The sequence below is a fragment of the Orcinus orca genome, chromosome 17, assembly GCF_937001465.1.
Source record: "Orcinus orca chromosome 17, mOrcOrc1.1, whole genome shotgun sequence".
NCBI lineage: Eukaryota > Metazoa > Chordata > Mammalia > Artiodactyla > Delphinidae > Orcinus > Orcinus orca.
In genome coordinates this window covers 7,776,269-7,789,413 of record NC_064575.1, presented here as the reverse complement: position 1 = coordinate 7,789,413, position 13,145 = coordinate 7,776,269, and the positions used below count along the sequence as shown (strand labels likewise).

The window sequence follows — 13,145 nt, the reverse complement described above, 5'->3', positions numbered from 1 at the left end:
AGACGTGCATGTGTGTATATATAACAAACATATATGTGTGTGGAACATATGTAGGTATATATGTCATACATACATACATATCATATATACACATGCACGTGCATGCCCTTCCTAGCCCCATCCACTGAGAGGTCTGGAAGCAATGACCCCCCCAGCAGCAATGAGCACACCTAGTACCCAAATCTTGGTTTCTAAATGCCCTTCTCCAGTAAAAAACAACCAAGGCTCCTTAGAGAAACGATCGGTTCCAGGACTTAAATAGGGAAGTTGCAAATGGGTTAGGAACATCCTCTGGTGCCAGAAAGTAAGGAAGAGCTCGAAGAAGGATGGGGACAAGACAAAAGGAAGGTAGGAGACAGCCTGCAGGGGCTCCCACCGGCCAGATCTGGGACAATGTGAGCAAAGTAAGTAACGGTAGGACGGTAAGGAACTATGACGCACTGAATGAAAGAAGACTCCGCAAGTCCACACAGCTATAAATAAGCAGACAGGTAAGAAGGTAAAGCTCTTCCTAACAGCAGAAGCCCGACCAGTAAATTCAGGAGGAACAATGGAATCGTTAAATCACCACTTAGCGACTGTCATGCGTAATAGTCTCAAAGCATCTTTCCACAAGATACTTTTTAATTATAAGAAAACCAGGAATTCTTTGCACTGTTTTTGCAATTTTTCTGTAAATCTCAAATCATGTCAAAATGAAAGGTTAAGAAAAACTTTTAATTTTATGGAAACGTTAACTTCCCTTAGATCTCGATAACATCAGAGAGGAAAGCTACTTCTGAGCACTGCTTTGCCTCATCTCACGTGACCGATGGCAGACAGGTGGCTCGCCTCCCCTGGCTGGCGGCAGTGGCACCTGGGCAGGGAGCCCGGGCCCAGCTCTGGGGCTGTGCGCAGGCGACTTGAGATGGTTCCCACAGACCGAGCGCCTCACCTCCCACAGCCACACGCTGACCGGGACGGGTGCCTGTCTCGTGGTGCCACTTCCTGGCAATCGATACTTAAACTTCTGTGCTTTGAGTGTGATTTGATCAACCGGCCAGAGAACTCTCTGTCTCTCCGGCTTACTTCGTTTTCTCCTCCTTATCTGGTCTTTCCACTCTCCTTATAAGACGATCTGAAACCATGCCATGTGCATAACTTGCACATGTGCAAACTCATCGTGCTCTGAGTACAGAACGATGACAGCATCTAATGTTTGCTGAGCATTTTTCATTTCACTGAATTCTTACAGTAACACTGGTAAGAGACTCCTTCATCTTTTTACCTGGTAAAAGGTTTTGCCCGCAAACGTCAGAAATGCGTCCGTTAATTAACACAGTGCCAACTGCAACGGGGGGAATGACAGAAACCACGAGGCCTGATGTTTTTATTTTCGAGGGTAGGGTAAATTTTCTTAAGCTGTTCTGACAGCTCCCCAAAGCCTCTCTTTAACCCTAGAATTTATTAATACGGTACTTGAGTTCCTTGCCTCAAAAAGCTTAAAGTACATTTAAAAAGTTTACAGTACATTTAACTTTTATGTTATCAATAAATATTTCTGTCCTTGTTCTGTGATTGTTATTTGTCCTCCTCAGCAGGATGACTACTGATGCTTCCAACGAGGTTGCCTCGTCAGAGTGTGCCTGGCCCTAGTATCCAGCTTCCATCTACAGTCAGAACAACTCACAGTGGTTTCTCATGCAGTTTTCTTAAGAGTTATGCAATTCAAATTCACTAGACAAAAATCAGAAATGGAAACGGAGCAACAAAATCATAGCTCACTGCATTTCAGAACACGAGTGATGTCACGATTTCCTAGAGCCTCTGCCTGAGAGCAGAGTTCTCATCTCGGGTGCCAAGCATCCCAATGAAATATGAAGGCAGGGAGCCCCGCGGAGCAAAATTCATTCTCAGAGTCAGGCAGGTATGACAATACTTTCCTCACTTTTCTGTTATTGTATGAGCTTTCATCCCCTCTAAAAAGAACTTCTTGGTTATACACAAAAGCTAGTCAGCCTGTACACCAATTACACATTTTGCAGAAAAATAAAGTTGATAAACTATCAAAGATGGAAAAGTTAGTAGGCAACGGCCCAGATGGCACTGAATAAACCACACCAGAATTTCCCCGGTGCCAATTGTTTTAAAAAAAACTTCCTGGTGCGTGCGTGCGTGGAAAAAAAAAAAAAAACAAAAACTTCCTGATTATCTTTTAAAATTTGGTACATTGAAAATATATTCCTCCATGGAAAAAAAAAGAAATCACAATGTACTTACAAGTTTTTGTATTTCACGTAGAACTCCTCAACTTCTACCTCTTCTCCAGATTCCTTCTGCAACAGAGGAAAATTTCAGGCATGCACTTGAAACCATCTACTAGAATGTTCCAAAGTCATGATTTACTCCCGTGTGGGCACAAACAGGCATCACGGAAGTGGCACAGGGTGCTCACTCCTGGAAGGATGAGCATGTGGTGAGCTGCTGGGAGGCCAGAGGGATGAGGGCGGACCATGCGCGCTACCCGATGGGCTCCGGCTCCTCAGACGTGCATGGCTTTAGCTCGTCCCTAACCACATGCAGCTTCATTCACAACAGCCTGACCCCAAATGTGGCTTTCTGCCAAACCCACAGTGCTAAGTAGACGTCAAGTGCACCATTTTCTCAGGCAGCAGCCAATTAGCCACTGCTCTCCTGAATGCCATATGGATTATTTTTGGCCGCCTCATGGCAACTTTACATGGTGGGTTTTGTAATGTTTTAAAATATTTAAAAGACATTTATTCCTCCATATAGTTAATAACGCTAAACAAGAAACCATCTAAAACTAAACCTTGTTCCGAGGCTGTAATTTCAGTGTATCACTATTCACAGTTTCAGTTTGACTCAATGGTACAATTAAAATCTCTCAGACAAGATGTCACATACACATAGCAAGCCAAATAAAATTAACACTCCAACTACGACACCGAGGTGAGGTTAAAATCGTGACCCATCAGCAAGTCAAGGGTGCAGCGGCGAGATTATCTCGAACGTCTCCCCTGGTCCTGCCTATTGTAATGTCTGCAGAAGATACTGCACATATAATATTTTAAGCATCTCTTTCAATATTTTTTTTCCTCTTGGTTGTAGGCTGTTAAACAAGTTGTAATATGTAATGTTCTTTTGGAACATTTGATCAGATAAATCAGGGATGTAAAAAAATCAACACCACTTACAGATGTCTAGAGATTGCTTTTACACTCTTACAAGAGTACCTGCCTTGAGGGTCACATTTGGCTGCTAAACTGCCTCAGAGGTGCCGCAAAGAAAATTAAGGCAAGTCAGAACACAGCAGAGGGCGAACAAAGGAGCAGAGACTTCTCACTGGGTGACAGCCTGGCACCAGATCTGCTCAAAGAGCCTAGGATCAGCCTCCATCCCCAATCTTCGACCTACTGTCAAAGACTGTGAGCTTAAAACTTTTCTTCAAAACTCTCCCACGTATCAGTTAAACCTAAATTTTAAGCAGTTTTTCCATCTGCCTAGAGATCACCAGTAAGAAGACAGGATATTCAGGAGAGGGGTCGAAACCCATTAATATCTGATCCTGCCCTCATGGATCTATAAACGGTCATCACCCTAAAGCAGCTTCTTAAATCCACGTGTTCAGAAAACCATCTGTATCCCCAGATTTTCTTTTTTTAAATTATTTTTTATTGGAGTATAGTTGCTTTACAGTGTTGTGGCATGTCCCAGACTTTCAGGTGTCCAAGCTGAAAAGAAATGTTTGCTGGGTACCCTCAAGAGCAGGGATATAAACCTGCAATCTCTGTAGAGGTAAATTCTGGTCGATTCAAGCAACAATCCATCCCGAACTCGCCTGACATTTTTCTAGCCCTTAACATTACCCCGTCCCACTCCCACATTTCAGCAACCATTTCAAGACACATTATCTTTGCACAGAACTGGAGATCACAGTAGAAAGGCAGAGATAAGACTGTGGTCAGCCGAGGAGAATGGGGAACCAGGGTGAGCCTAGATCTCGCGATGCTTCTCATAGCATATCAGGAAATTCAAACCTCGAGTGGAATTCAAACGTCTGGTCTACTGGTTTTGCTTTTTTGATGTTAACTATATTTCTTTCAGTTCTGAAAGAGTTTTTCAAAATTACTTACCTTTGAGGTAGTAAAAAGACACGCTTTATCCTTTCTATGTTCTGTTATCTCCTGATTTCCTTCTTCCGGATCTTTCCTCCCGTACTGTCCCCTTTCCATCTCGTTCTAAGTGGCATCACTGTCTGTAACTTCTAAGTGGGCCTCAAAGCACACAGATCAACTCTTGAACAAAGGGGCAGTTTTCATTCTGTCTCGATTCTGCTCCAGAAAGTTCCGACTCTTAACGCCATCAGCTGTTTGCCCCTGACTCTCGTGAACACCCATTTTCTCATCACGATCAGCTACGCCTCTGGGGGTGTGCTGTGGAGATCTCAACAAGAGAGTCTCAGGCTGTCTGGGAGGAGGTGATCAGGTTCTGAGACCTCATTTAGTAGCACCTGGAGCTTGTAGAGAACTGTCCCAGGACCTATTTCTCTTGGATGTCCCAAATTAGAACCCTGTGCTTTGTTTAACTGACCACACATACTGGATCAGCTTCTTGCTCCCAGAGCTGTAAGTAGAGAGCTGTAATAGAGCTGTTTTGCCCTTCATTTCATAATATTATCACGCTGGCCTCTTCTGCTTTACTTAGGGCAAAACAATTAACAAAAGTGTGTGCATTCCTAAGCTCTCAGGAGCATCATTTTAATTACGCACTAAACGGCAGTCGGTTTGACCAGACTCTCTTGACAGTTGAAAACAGCCCCAGCCTCTACCTCCCATGCCCCAGTGTTCCGAAGCCTTTCCATAATGGGCATATCCGATGCATAACTGAGTCAAGGCACTATTTCTGCAGGTGTGTGTGTGCACGCGTGCACGCGCGCACACACACACACACCACTCAAATTTATTTCTAGGACAGTTACCGTTAAATTTGAGAGTCCTCTAAAGTAATTTTATGTGCTCGATAGACTAGTTTTGAGAAATGTGTGTATCTTTTCATTCATTAGACTCCTAAAGCAGTCTGTCAAAATCCTTACTATTCACATGAAATTGAAAGTTCCAAACATATTGAACCATACTTGTTCCACTGTTCACTTGAAACAGAAACCTTGACCAGGCACTAAATCAACTCTTCTGGTCACCTGGATTCTAAAACAGCCGTTCAGCAAATGATAATCCTGTTGGCCTGAAAGAATGAATGACCTTTCCCAAGCATCCTATTACTAAATTAAGCAGTCACACTGGGGAAACAAAGCTAAACTGTAGTGTGAAAAGGCAGAAATTTTGTTAAACAATGCACAAAAGAATGAGAAAGCGCCTTGATAAAGGTAACAATAAAGCAAAGGTATGAATCCATTCCTACTTCTGGCCCAACCTGCTGTATATTCTACCAGAGATGCCAAATCATACTTCATTTAGGAAGAAAATAGGACATAATAATACAGAATCCACTTTCAAAACTATTTATGACCTTCTGGTACGAAAAGGATTTGAACTGTTTTCCCCCAAAGACAGATGGCTCAAAGCAGAAGGGGCTACATGATGACCAAATGTGGAAAAGAAGAAAATTAACCTTTATACAATACAAAAGTCCATTCTTAAATCTACCTCGAAATTCAAATACAAGTACCACCTATGTCCCTTGCACTGGGTCTCACGCACACTGATTTGGGTTTAGAACAACATAAGTGCCTGAGCCATCCCTATGTAACACGCGGTGCGGAGTTAGGGAGGTTCTGCCGGATGAGTTCTGTGAGTTTGCACGACTCCACCGTAACGGCTGATGCTTCTCAGGCTACAGTGATGAGGTCAGCTGATCGCAAAACCCGTTAACTGTCCCCACTATGTGTCGGCACCATGCTGGGGAGGCTCTGAGCCCTTAACCAGTTTCCACAGTGCTGCCAGTGGGAGACAAAGGCACCTTCTCACAGCCATGTCTTCCATTATTCATGGTAATAGGAAACAGACCAGCAGGCATAGCTAGAATCCGGGGGAAAATCTCAAATTTCCTTTTGCTTCTATCTGCTACACTTTCCTCCAATATTACTGAAGCTGATAACTAAAGTAACTATTTGGAGAACATGAGCAGTTTAAAAAGTTAGCACCTGCTAATGTTTACAACCTTCTAATGGTTTTCTATGGCCCTTTATGAAATGCCACTAATCTACAAGCGACTCAATGGGCTCCATACCTCTTTCTTATTTTAAATCATACCTCAAGGCATATCTCTCCTTCCAGAGGAAATTTCCCATTAATTTTCTCCATCCTAAAATTCACCTACTCAACAAATACTCTACCCTCAAGTACAGTTACAGTGATTTTTAATCTCCTGTGTTAAGATAAACCTGGTCATCTGTAAGTGGCAGCAATACCTACTCCTCAACTGTGGGCACCTATCTTTAAAGGGTTGGAAAGAAAAAACAAAAAATGCCCTCCGGTGGGCAAAACAGAAAGAAAAAGTGATGCCCTACATCATGCGTAGTCTAAGCAGCTCTGAATAACAGAGCTAATTATAATTTGCAACCCCCAAACCTGCTGGGTATGCCTGCTGAAGCACTATCGGTTGAATGAAAATTATTATAACCCATCCAAACCACGTGCTATTTATTCAAACAAGCCACTTCAATTCGCTGAAGGGGATTATTCTTTAAAGTACACCAAGCATTCAAATTTTGCCATATACCTACAATTCACAAGTTAACAGTTCTAGAGTCATTAGAAGGACAAAAATGCAACCTTTCCAATTAGTTAAATAGTGCTCATTTCTGCTTGAACGGGTGGGAAATTTGGTTGAGATTTTATGTTCATCAGAGAGGAAATCCTCAGGTTCAAAGAGCTACCAGATAGACACCCCATACACTCCCACTACCTACACTCATTATGAAAATATCTTGACATGTTGTTCTTGATTATTTTTGTTTGAACCAGAGTTTTATCTTCTGATAAAAATCTGTACTTTGAATAACACAATACAAAAGCAGAGAGTACTGGAGCAAAGGTAAAGAGCAGTTTACGGCTGGTGCAATACCATTTTCAAGGATCTCTAGATAGTATCTGAATAGTCAACGTTTCCTGTTTGATAAACCCAGAAGCTCACTTTAAATCTCATAATTCCTACATTCCTCATCTCTCTCCCTGGAAATTACACTTTGTATACACTTTACATCTTTAAAAAAAAAAAGCTTATTTTACATGTCAAAACAATGAGGTTGTCTTCCACACACCTTGAAAGCAATAAAAAGTAACAACTCTGCCTTTGACAATGATTCAAGCTAGAAGACAGACACCTATGTCTAAAGGAGACCATTTTCTAGAGACACCAAACACGGTTTGCTGGAATATGTAAATGCATCTGGATGCCTATGTGCTTCTTCAAAGTAAAGTGTTTTCTCAAACTGGGCAAGAAGGGTGGGATGAAATGGGGAGTCTCCATCAGTAAAAGAAGATGCAGTGTTCCTGGAATTTGTTGTCACGGCGTGTATCTGCCCCTCAGTGACATGGGCACCAGGCTAGTGACAGGTACTTAGGGCTTACCTTCGCGGATCAGCATGAATTCCGAATAATTTGGAAGGATAAGTCACATTATCTTCAAAAATTACACTGAAAATAGTTCTGTATTTCACTTCTGCACTAACAAAAGAATACTAATATTTCAATTGCATATGAAAAGTATGAGAAAACATCTACTTGCTAACATGATAAAGAGATCTTCCGGGGGGTGGGGGGCTGGGGTAGGGACCTCCCTAAGAGAGATGAGAGATAGATTCATGGTCATGATTTTTCGGAAATAATATTTATGAAAAAGGCAGCCTACAACTCTAGGAGTCCTAATATATTACTTTTGAGACATTTGAGTTCTTGCCTACTCTAAATGGGGTAATAAAGCACTGATTGTTTGCTACATTTTAATTTCATTTTGGGCTGAACATCCCAAAGATTGATATTGGACTAATAAATCAGACAGGATTAGAAACATCACCAGAAGTTTCATTTTCAACAGTGAAATTTTTTTTTTTTTTTTTTTTTTGTGGTACACGGGCCTCTCACTATTGTGGCCTCTCCCGTTGCAGAGCACAGGCTCCGGACGCGCAGGCTCAGTGGCCATGGCTCACGGGCCCAGCCGCTCCACGGCATGTGGGATCTTCCCAGACCGGGGCACGAACCCGGGTCCCCTGCATCGGCAGGTGGACTCTCAACCACTGCGCCACCAGGGAAGCCCAACAGTGAAATTTTTAAAGGAAGTTATAAAGCAAAAAATAATTTAAGAGTCACACACACACCACAGGTTTTGATAGCTCTACACGGTGCTTACCTGTTTTTTTACTGAACGACTACTCATAATTTTTTCTACCACTGGACCGTCTGCATCAACAGATTCCTAAAACATAAAGTGGAATGAATGAATCCAAACAGAAAGTATTTCATTCTAAGCTGTAAAAAAGCAAGAAATCATTCCCTTTTGCACCTCCTTCCATACCCTTTAAGTTCATACCCTTTAAATCACTGGGTACGATCACCAGTGGGGAATATGACTGAAAAGAACAAAAATCTCCCTTGCAGAAAGGCAAAAGGAAGAGCTGTGTTTATTACTTCATGATTATGTGGTTTAATTGTGTGGACTAGCATGGGTCCCTAAAGCCAAGGAGCGTTCAGAAATTCCAGCTGCTAAGAGAAAATGATCTCTGCGTGACAGCAGAAACATAACTTCTCCTCGTCTGGACCCATGGGGTTAATATACTCATCATTCTGTTATTGTAGGCAGCTTTTTATCTATGGAGGTCACATAAAACGCTATATAACAACAGAGCGCAAATTACCAAATAAAATACAAAACTGTATTTAATATATTTTTCAATGGGTTACCAGTTTGTTAACTAAAGCACAGTAACAGTAAGAAGAGGGCTTTTGTGTGTGTGTGGGGGGGAGATCTTCACAATAATCAATCCTCCATTACTACCCATACTTTATACAAACTCTTTTATCTATCACTTACATGGCACAGAGAATAAAGTAGGCCCTGCTGGGTACTACAAGGCAATAATTTCATAAAGGGGCTCTTACAGTGCCAAGCAGCAGGAGACAAGCTTGAGTGGTGTATTAAAGTCCCAGAAGCTACGGCACTGAACTCTCGGAGGTAAATTCAGCCTCCTTGCATCCTAGGTCTGCCTCATCCTCAACAAAGACCATTAATTCTCCAAAATTGTGTCAAATTACATATCACAGGCTTGTACAAAAATAAATCCCAGTGAACGGGGCTTTTTAAAAGACACTCCTAAAGGACTAATTTCCCATAGCGTGTTCACCAACACGAGACGAATGTTCCCAGCTCAAAGTCTGACGCTTCTACTGAACTTCTCAGATTCCAGCTATAAAATTTCCAGCCCATCTTTTGATTTTTTTTTTTTTTTTTTTTTTTTGTGGTACGTGGGCCTCTCACTGTGGTGGCCTCTGCCGTTGCGGAGCACAGGCTCCGGACGCGCAGGCTCAGCGGCCATGGCTCACGGGCCCAGCCGCTCCGCGGCACGTGGGATCTTCCCGGACCGGGGCACGAACCCACGTCCCCCGTATCGGCAGGCGGACTCTCAACCACTGCGCCACCAGGGAAGCCCTCCAGCCCATCTTTTGAAATGCACACGAGAACTGCACAGGCCACTCACCTGCGGCTCCGACTGCGAGGTTGTGGAGGGCGAGTCTCTCCCAGCAGCGTCTGCGTCATCGGCCTCCTCGTCGGAGATCTTGAACTCCAAGTCCTCGGTGTACCGCTTTCTCTTCACCTGCCTGCTGGACCGTCTCTTCTAAAACGAAAACCCAACAGCCTGGGTTTAGAAAGCTGCTGCTCTCCCCCTTCTCAGAATGGCACGGTACATTTATAAAATAATAATAATTGTAAAGAAAAGCTGGTGACTTCAACCCTGCAAATCACAGGAGATATCACAGTGGCAACAAATATAATGGAAATGGGGGCAATCTGAAGCCAGGCGCCTCGGCCAGCGATGGCCCTGCCATTCCCGGGTACGTGACCTTTAACTGGGACATGGAAGTAACGATACATCTTCCTCCTCGTTCAGCCGGTGAGTTGCTCAAACGTGAAGGCAATACTGAAGCTGGGTGATGGATATGTAGGGGTTCGTTATACTATTCTAGTTTTGTATGTTTTAAAAATTTTCCCCACAAGAAAAAGTCAAAAAAAGTGAAGGCATGAGAAGATAATTTGTGACTAATAAAGTTCTAGATAACTATTGTTACAGTAGTATCCAAGGTTCTAAAACTATCTCAGAGACCCAGTTAAATAGAAAGTTTGTATTTTCATCTTGGTCTGAAAGAAAGAGTCTGAACATTTTTAAAGAGCTGAAGGATTGAATGGCAGAATTTATAATGAGTGACTAGGAAAAGGAATTTAAAAAGTTTTTTTTACTGCACTGATGAAAATGTGAAGGACTGTTACTAGCTAGTATTAATAGGATTATTGGCAAAATGGGTCCTCTCCCACCCAGTGGTCAAAACAGAACGCAGTACACCTTTGCAGGACAGTGTGGTCAAAACGTAAAACACACCCATCCCCCTTCCCAGCAAGCGCACGTCTAGTAAGCTACATGACGCATCTGGGTAACATCTAGCAGATAAATGGTTAAGTAAAAAGAAAAGCAAGTCAAGTAACAATAGCTAGCTTATAATTCTAAGATTACAAAAAAACCTTGTGTATCTATTTGTATGCGTGGGCGATAAATATATAAACTCCTCCAGAGAAACATACTGTAAATCCTGTTTACTTCCCTACACTCAGTGAATATTTGCTAAAAAAATGAATGTATACGGGTATGTTTTCAATAACAGAAAAAAATCTGAAAAGACACAACAAACTGTTAATAGCTATTAATTCTGGAGAGTGAAATGAATGGAGCAGAAAAAAGGATTTTGTACTTTTTGTTCAAAACAATTCTAGGTGGCTTGACCTTTTTGATATAGAAATAGTTTTGTCAGTTAATTAAAAACAGACAGAAATAACCTTCTCATTAATATGTGTATGTGATGACATCTCAGATAACTCTAAAATGACACGTGTAAATTCTAAAACCCTGTTCAATTACAACTCATGGGTGAGTTGGCAAAGCACATGGAAGAAATAAAAAGAATACTGAGAAAAGTAACACTGATACTAACTGTTCTCTAAGAATTATGAAATAAACTCTTCTGAAGAGCCTTTCGAATTTTAAAGTTGGGATAGTAGGGCAGAGAGAGGCAAATCACCCTGCCGTGCAGACCTCAGGAGGGACGGGCATGGGACCTACGGGGCACAAGTCAGGACCAACAAGCCCCCATGCCATGTCTCAAAGAATGGGAACCACTCAATTTTACTGTATTAAGTTTGTGTTCGCCCTGCTCTCAAAGGGGATGTGAGACAGCTCACATTACGACTGTGTATAACAGGACCGTCAGATGGGTCATTCGAGGCTGTGAACTCAGCCCTACAGCCAGGGCTGCAGAGGCACGATGTACCCCTCTGCCGGGAGGTATCTGGGAGCTGGGTGGGGACATCTTATTAACAGACTTCCTAGCGGCTCAGACGAGAGGGAGCGGTGATGTGGGCCAAAGGCTCCACCTCTGACCCTTCTCTCCTCTCCAGCCCCGCACAGAATAACCAGTTCCACGTGGAGGTGACACCCAGGCCAGAGGGGGTCCTACCACCGTCCATCTTGCCCCACGTCACCAGGGGCAGTTTGACCTCGGGGGTCCAGGAGCTGAGTGCCCACGTTAGAATGAGGCCAGGCTCTCACTGCGTGACCCTGGACGAGTTCCTTTAGGGACCTCAGCTTCCTGGTCTGTAGACTAGGGGTAATGATAGTAGCTGCCTCATCAGTATACTGTGAAGATCTCCTACGAGAATTCATCGAAAGCACTTAAAACAGCGCACTTAAAGGGACATGTTAATGCCAAATGCAATTAGTAGGATTACAGTCATCAGTAACTAGCTCCACCTTTCCAAGGGAAAATCAGAAAGCAATGAGGCTCCGAAGCCGGCTACGTCATGTGGCTTCCCTCCTCTTTTCCCAAAGCTGATGTGGAATAGCTCCGCCTCTTCTGCTTACTTCAGCATTGCCTGCTTCTGGCTGTCAGTTTCTTTAAGATATAAAAGCCTATTATCAGGAACAACATTTTAATTTGGTGAAATTTAGTATAGTATCTGTATTTCTTTTGATATATCAATTCAGCTAAATGGAAATGGATGAATCTACAGTTTCACCTTTCTGTCATTACTGTAAGGAGAATGTGCTACTAATGACACATCTGTGATGTTTCATCAGGTTTCCATGGTTGGGGCCACACTGCCCTCGTATTCTTCCAGCACAAGTAACTAAACATCCTTGGACAGAGTCTAAGCTTGGACAGAGTCTAAGACAAACCTACTTTACACTAAATCCCACTCTGATATTAAAGAAATGTTCCAGTACAATAAAAACAGAGACTTCTGTTTATTTTTCTAATAGAAATGTGCATATTGGTGAATATAATGTTTATAACGGAAGTTTCCCCTCATATCAACTTTGTGTTATAAATCTATGCAACAGTGATAGGGTTAGTAACAGTGGATACAAGGTCACTTCATAAGAGTAAAAGAAACCCCAAAACACAATTAGAACTCAACCTTCTGAAAGTTTGAAATGTTACATGGCTTCTCTGCCTTCTAAATAATAATTGATCTTAAGTTCATTTCTTTTGGATATCAAGGTTCCTTTCCCAATTTCCAAACATAAAATAAAATTATTTATCACATAATAGGCTTTTTATGGTCTGTTAAAACTATTGTTATTTGAAACATTTGGGGGAATCAAAATAAAATATAAGAACTGCATTTAAACCAACTGCATTGAAAGCTCAAAATTTTTGAACTAACACTACAATGACAGGTCAACTTGTTAAACTTGGATTGTTTTAGAAAAGTTTCATATAGTTAAAACAGGTATGCTGAAGAACAAATTTAAATGTGTTACCACAATCTCACTGTTGTAGTACTTTGTGACACAAACTTTTCAGTTTGTTAAAAGAAAAAGAAAAAAAAAAGACATGGCATTTAGTAAAGTTTAAACA

At 42.1% G+C, this 13,145-nt stretch overlaps 1 protein-coding gene across 5 annotated transcripts in view; it reads right to left on the bottom strand.

Annotated features, from left to right (window-relative positions):
• The window catches only part of CHD7 (chromodomain helicase DNA binding protein 7), a 178,819-nt gene that overhangs the window by 52,291 nt on the left and 113,383 nt on the right, over positions 1-13,145 (bottom strand). For 4 of the 5 annotated variants that reach the window (XM_033437606.2, XM_033437608.2, XM_004274983.3 and 1 more), the window contains exons 5-7: positions 9,716-9,853; positions 8,371-8,436; positions 2,260-2,315 (exon numbers count right to left, since the gene is read on the bottom strand). In XM_033437606.2, the coding sequence (XP_033293497.1) occupies positions 2,260-2,315; positions 8,371-8,436; positions 9,716-9,853 (260 nt within the window). Of the gene's footprint in view, positions 1-2,259; positions 2,316-8,370; positions 8,437-9,715; positions 9,854-12,034; positions 12,166-13,145 lie in introns of those variants that run through there. The other variant, XM_033437609.2, reaches the window with a different exon arrangement.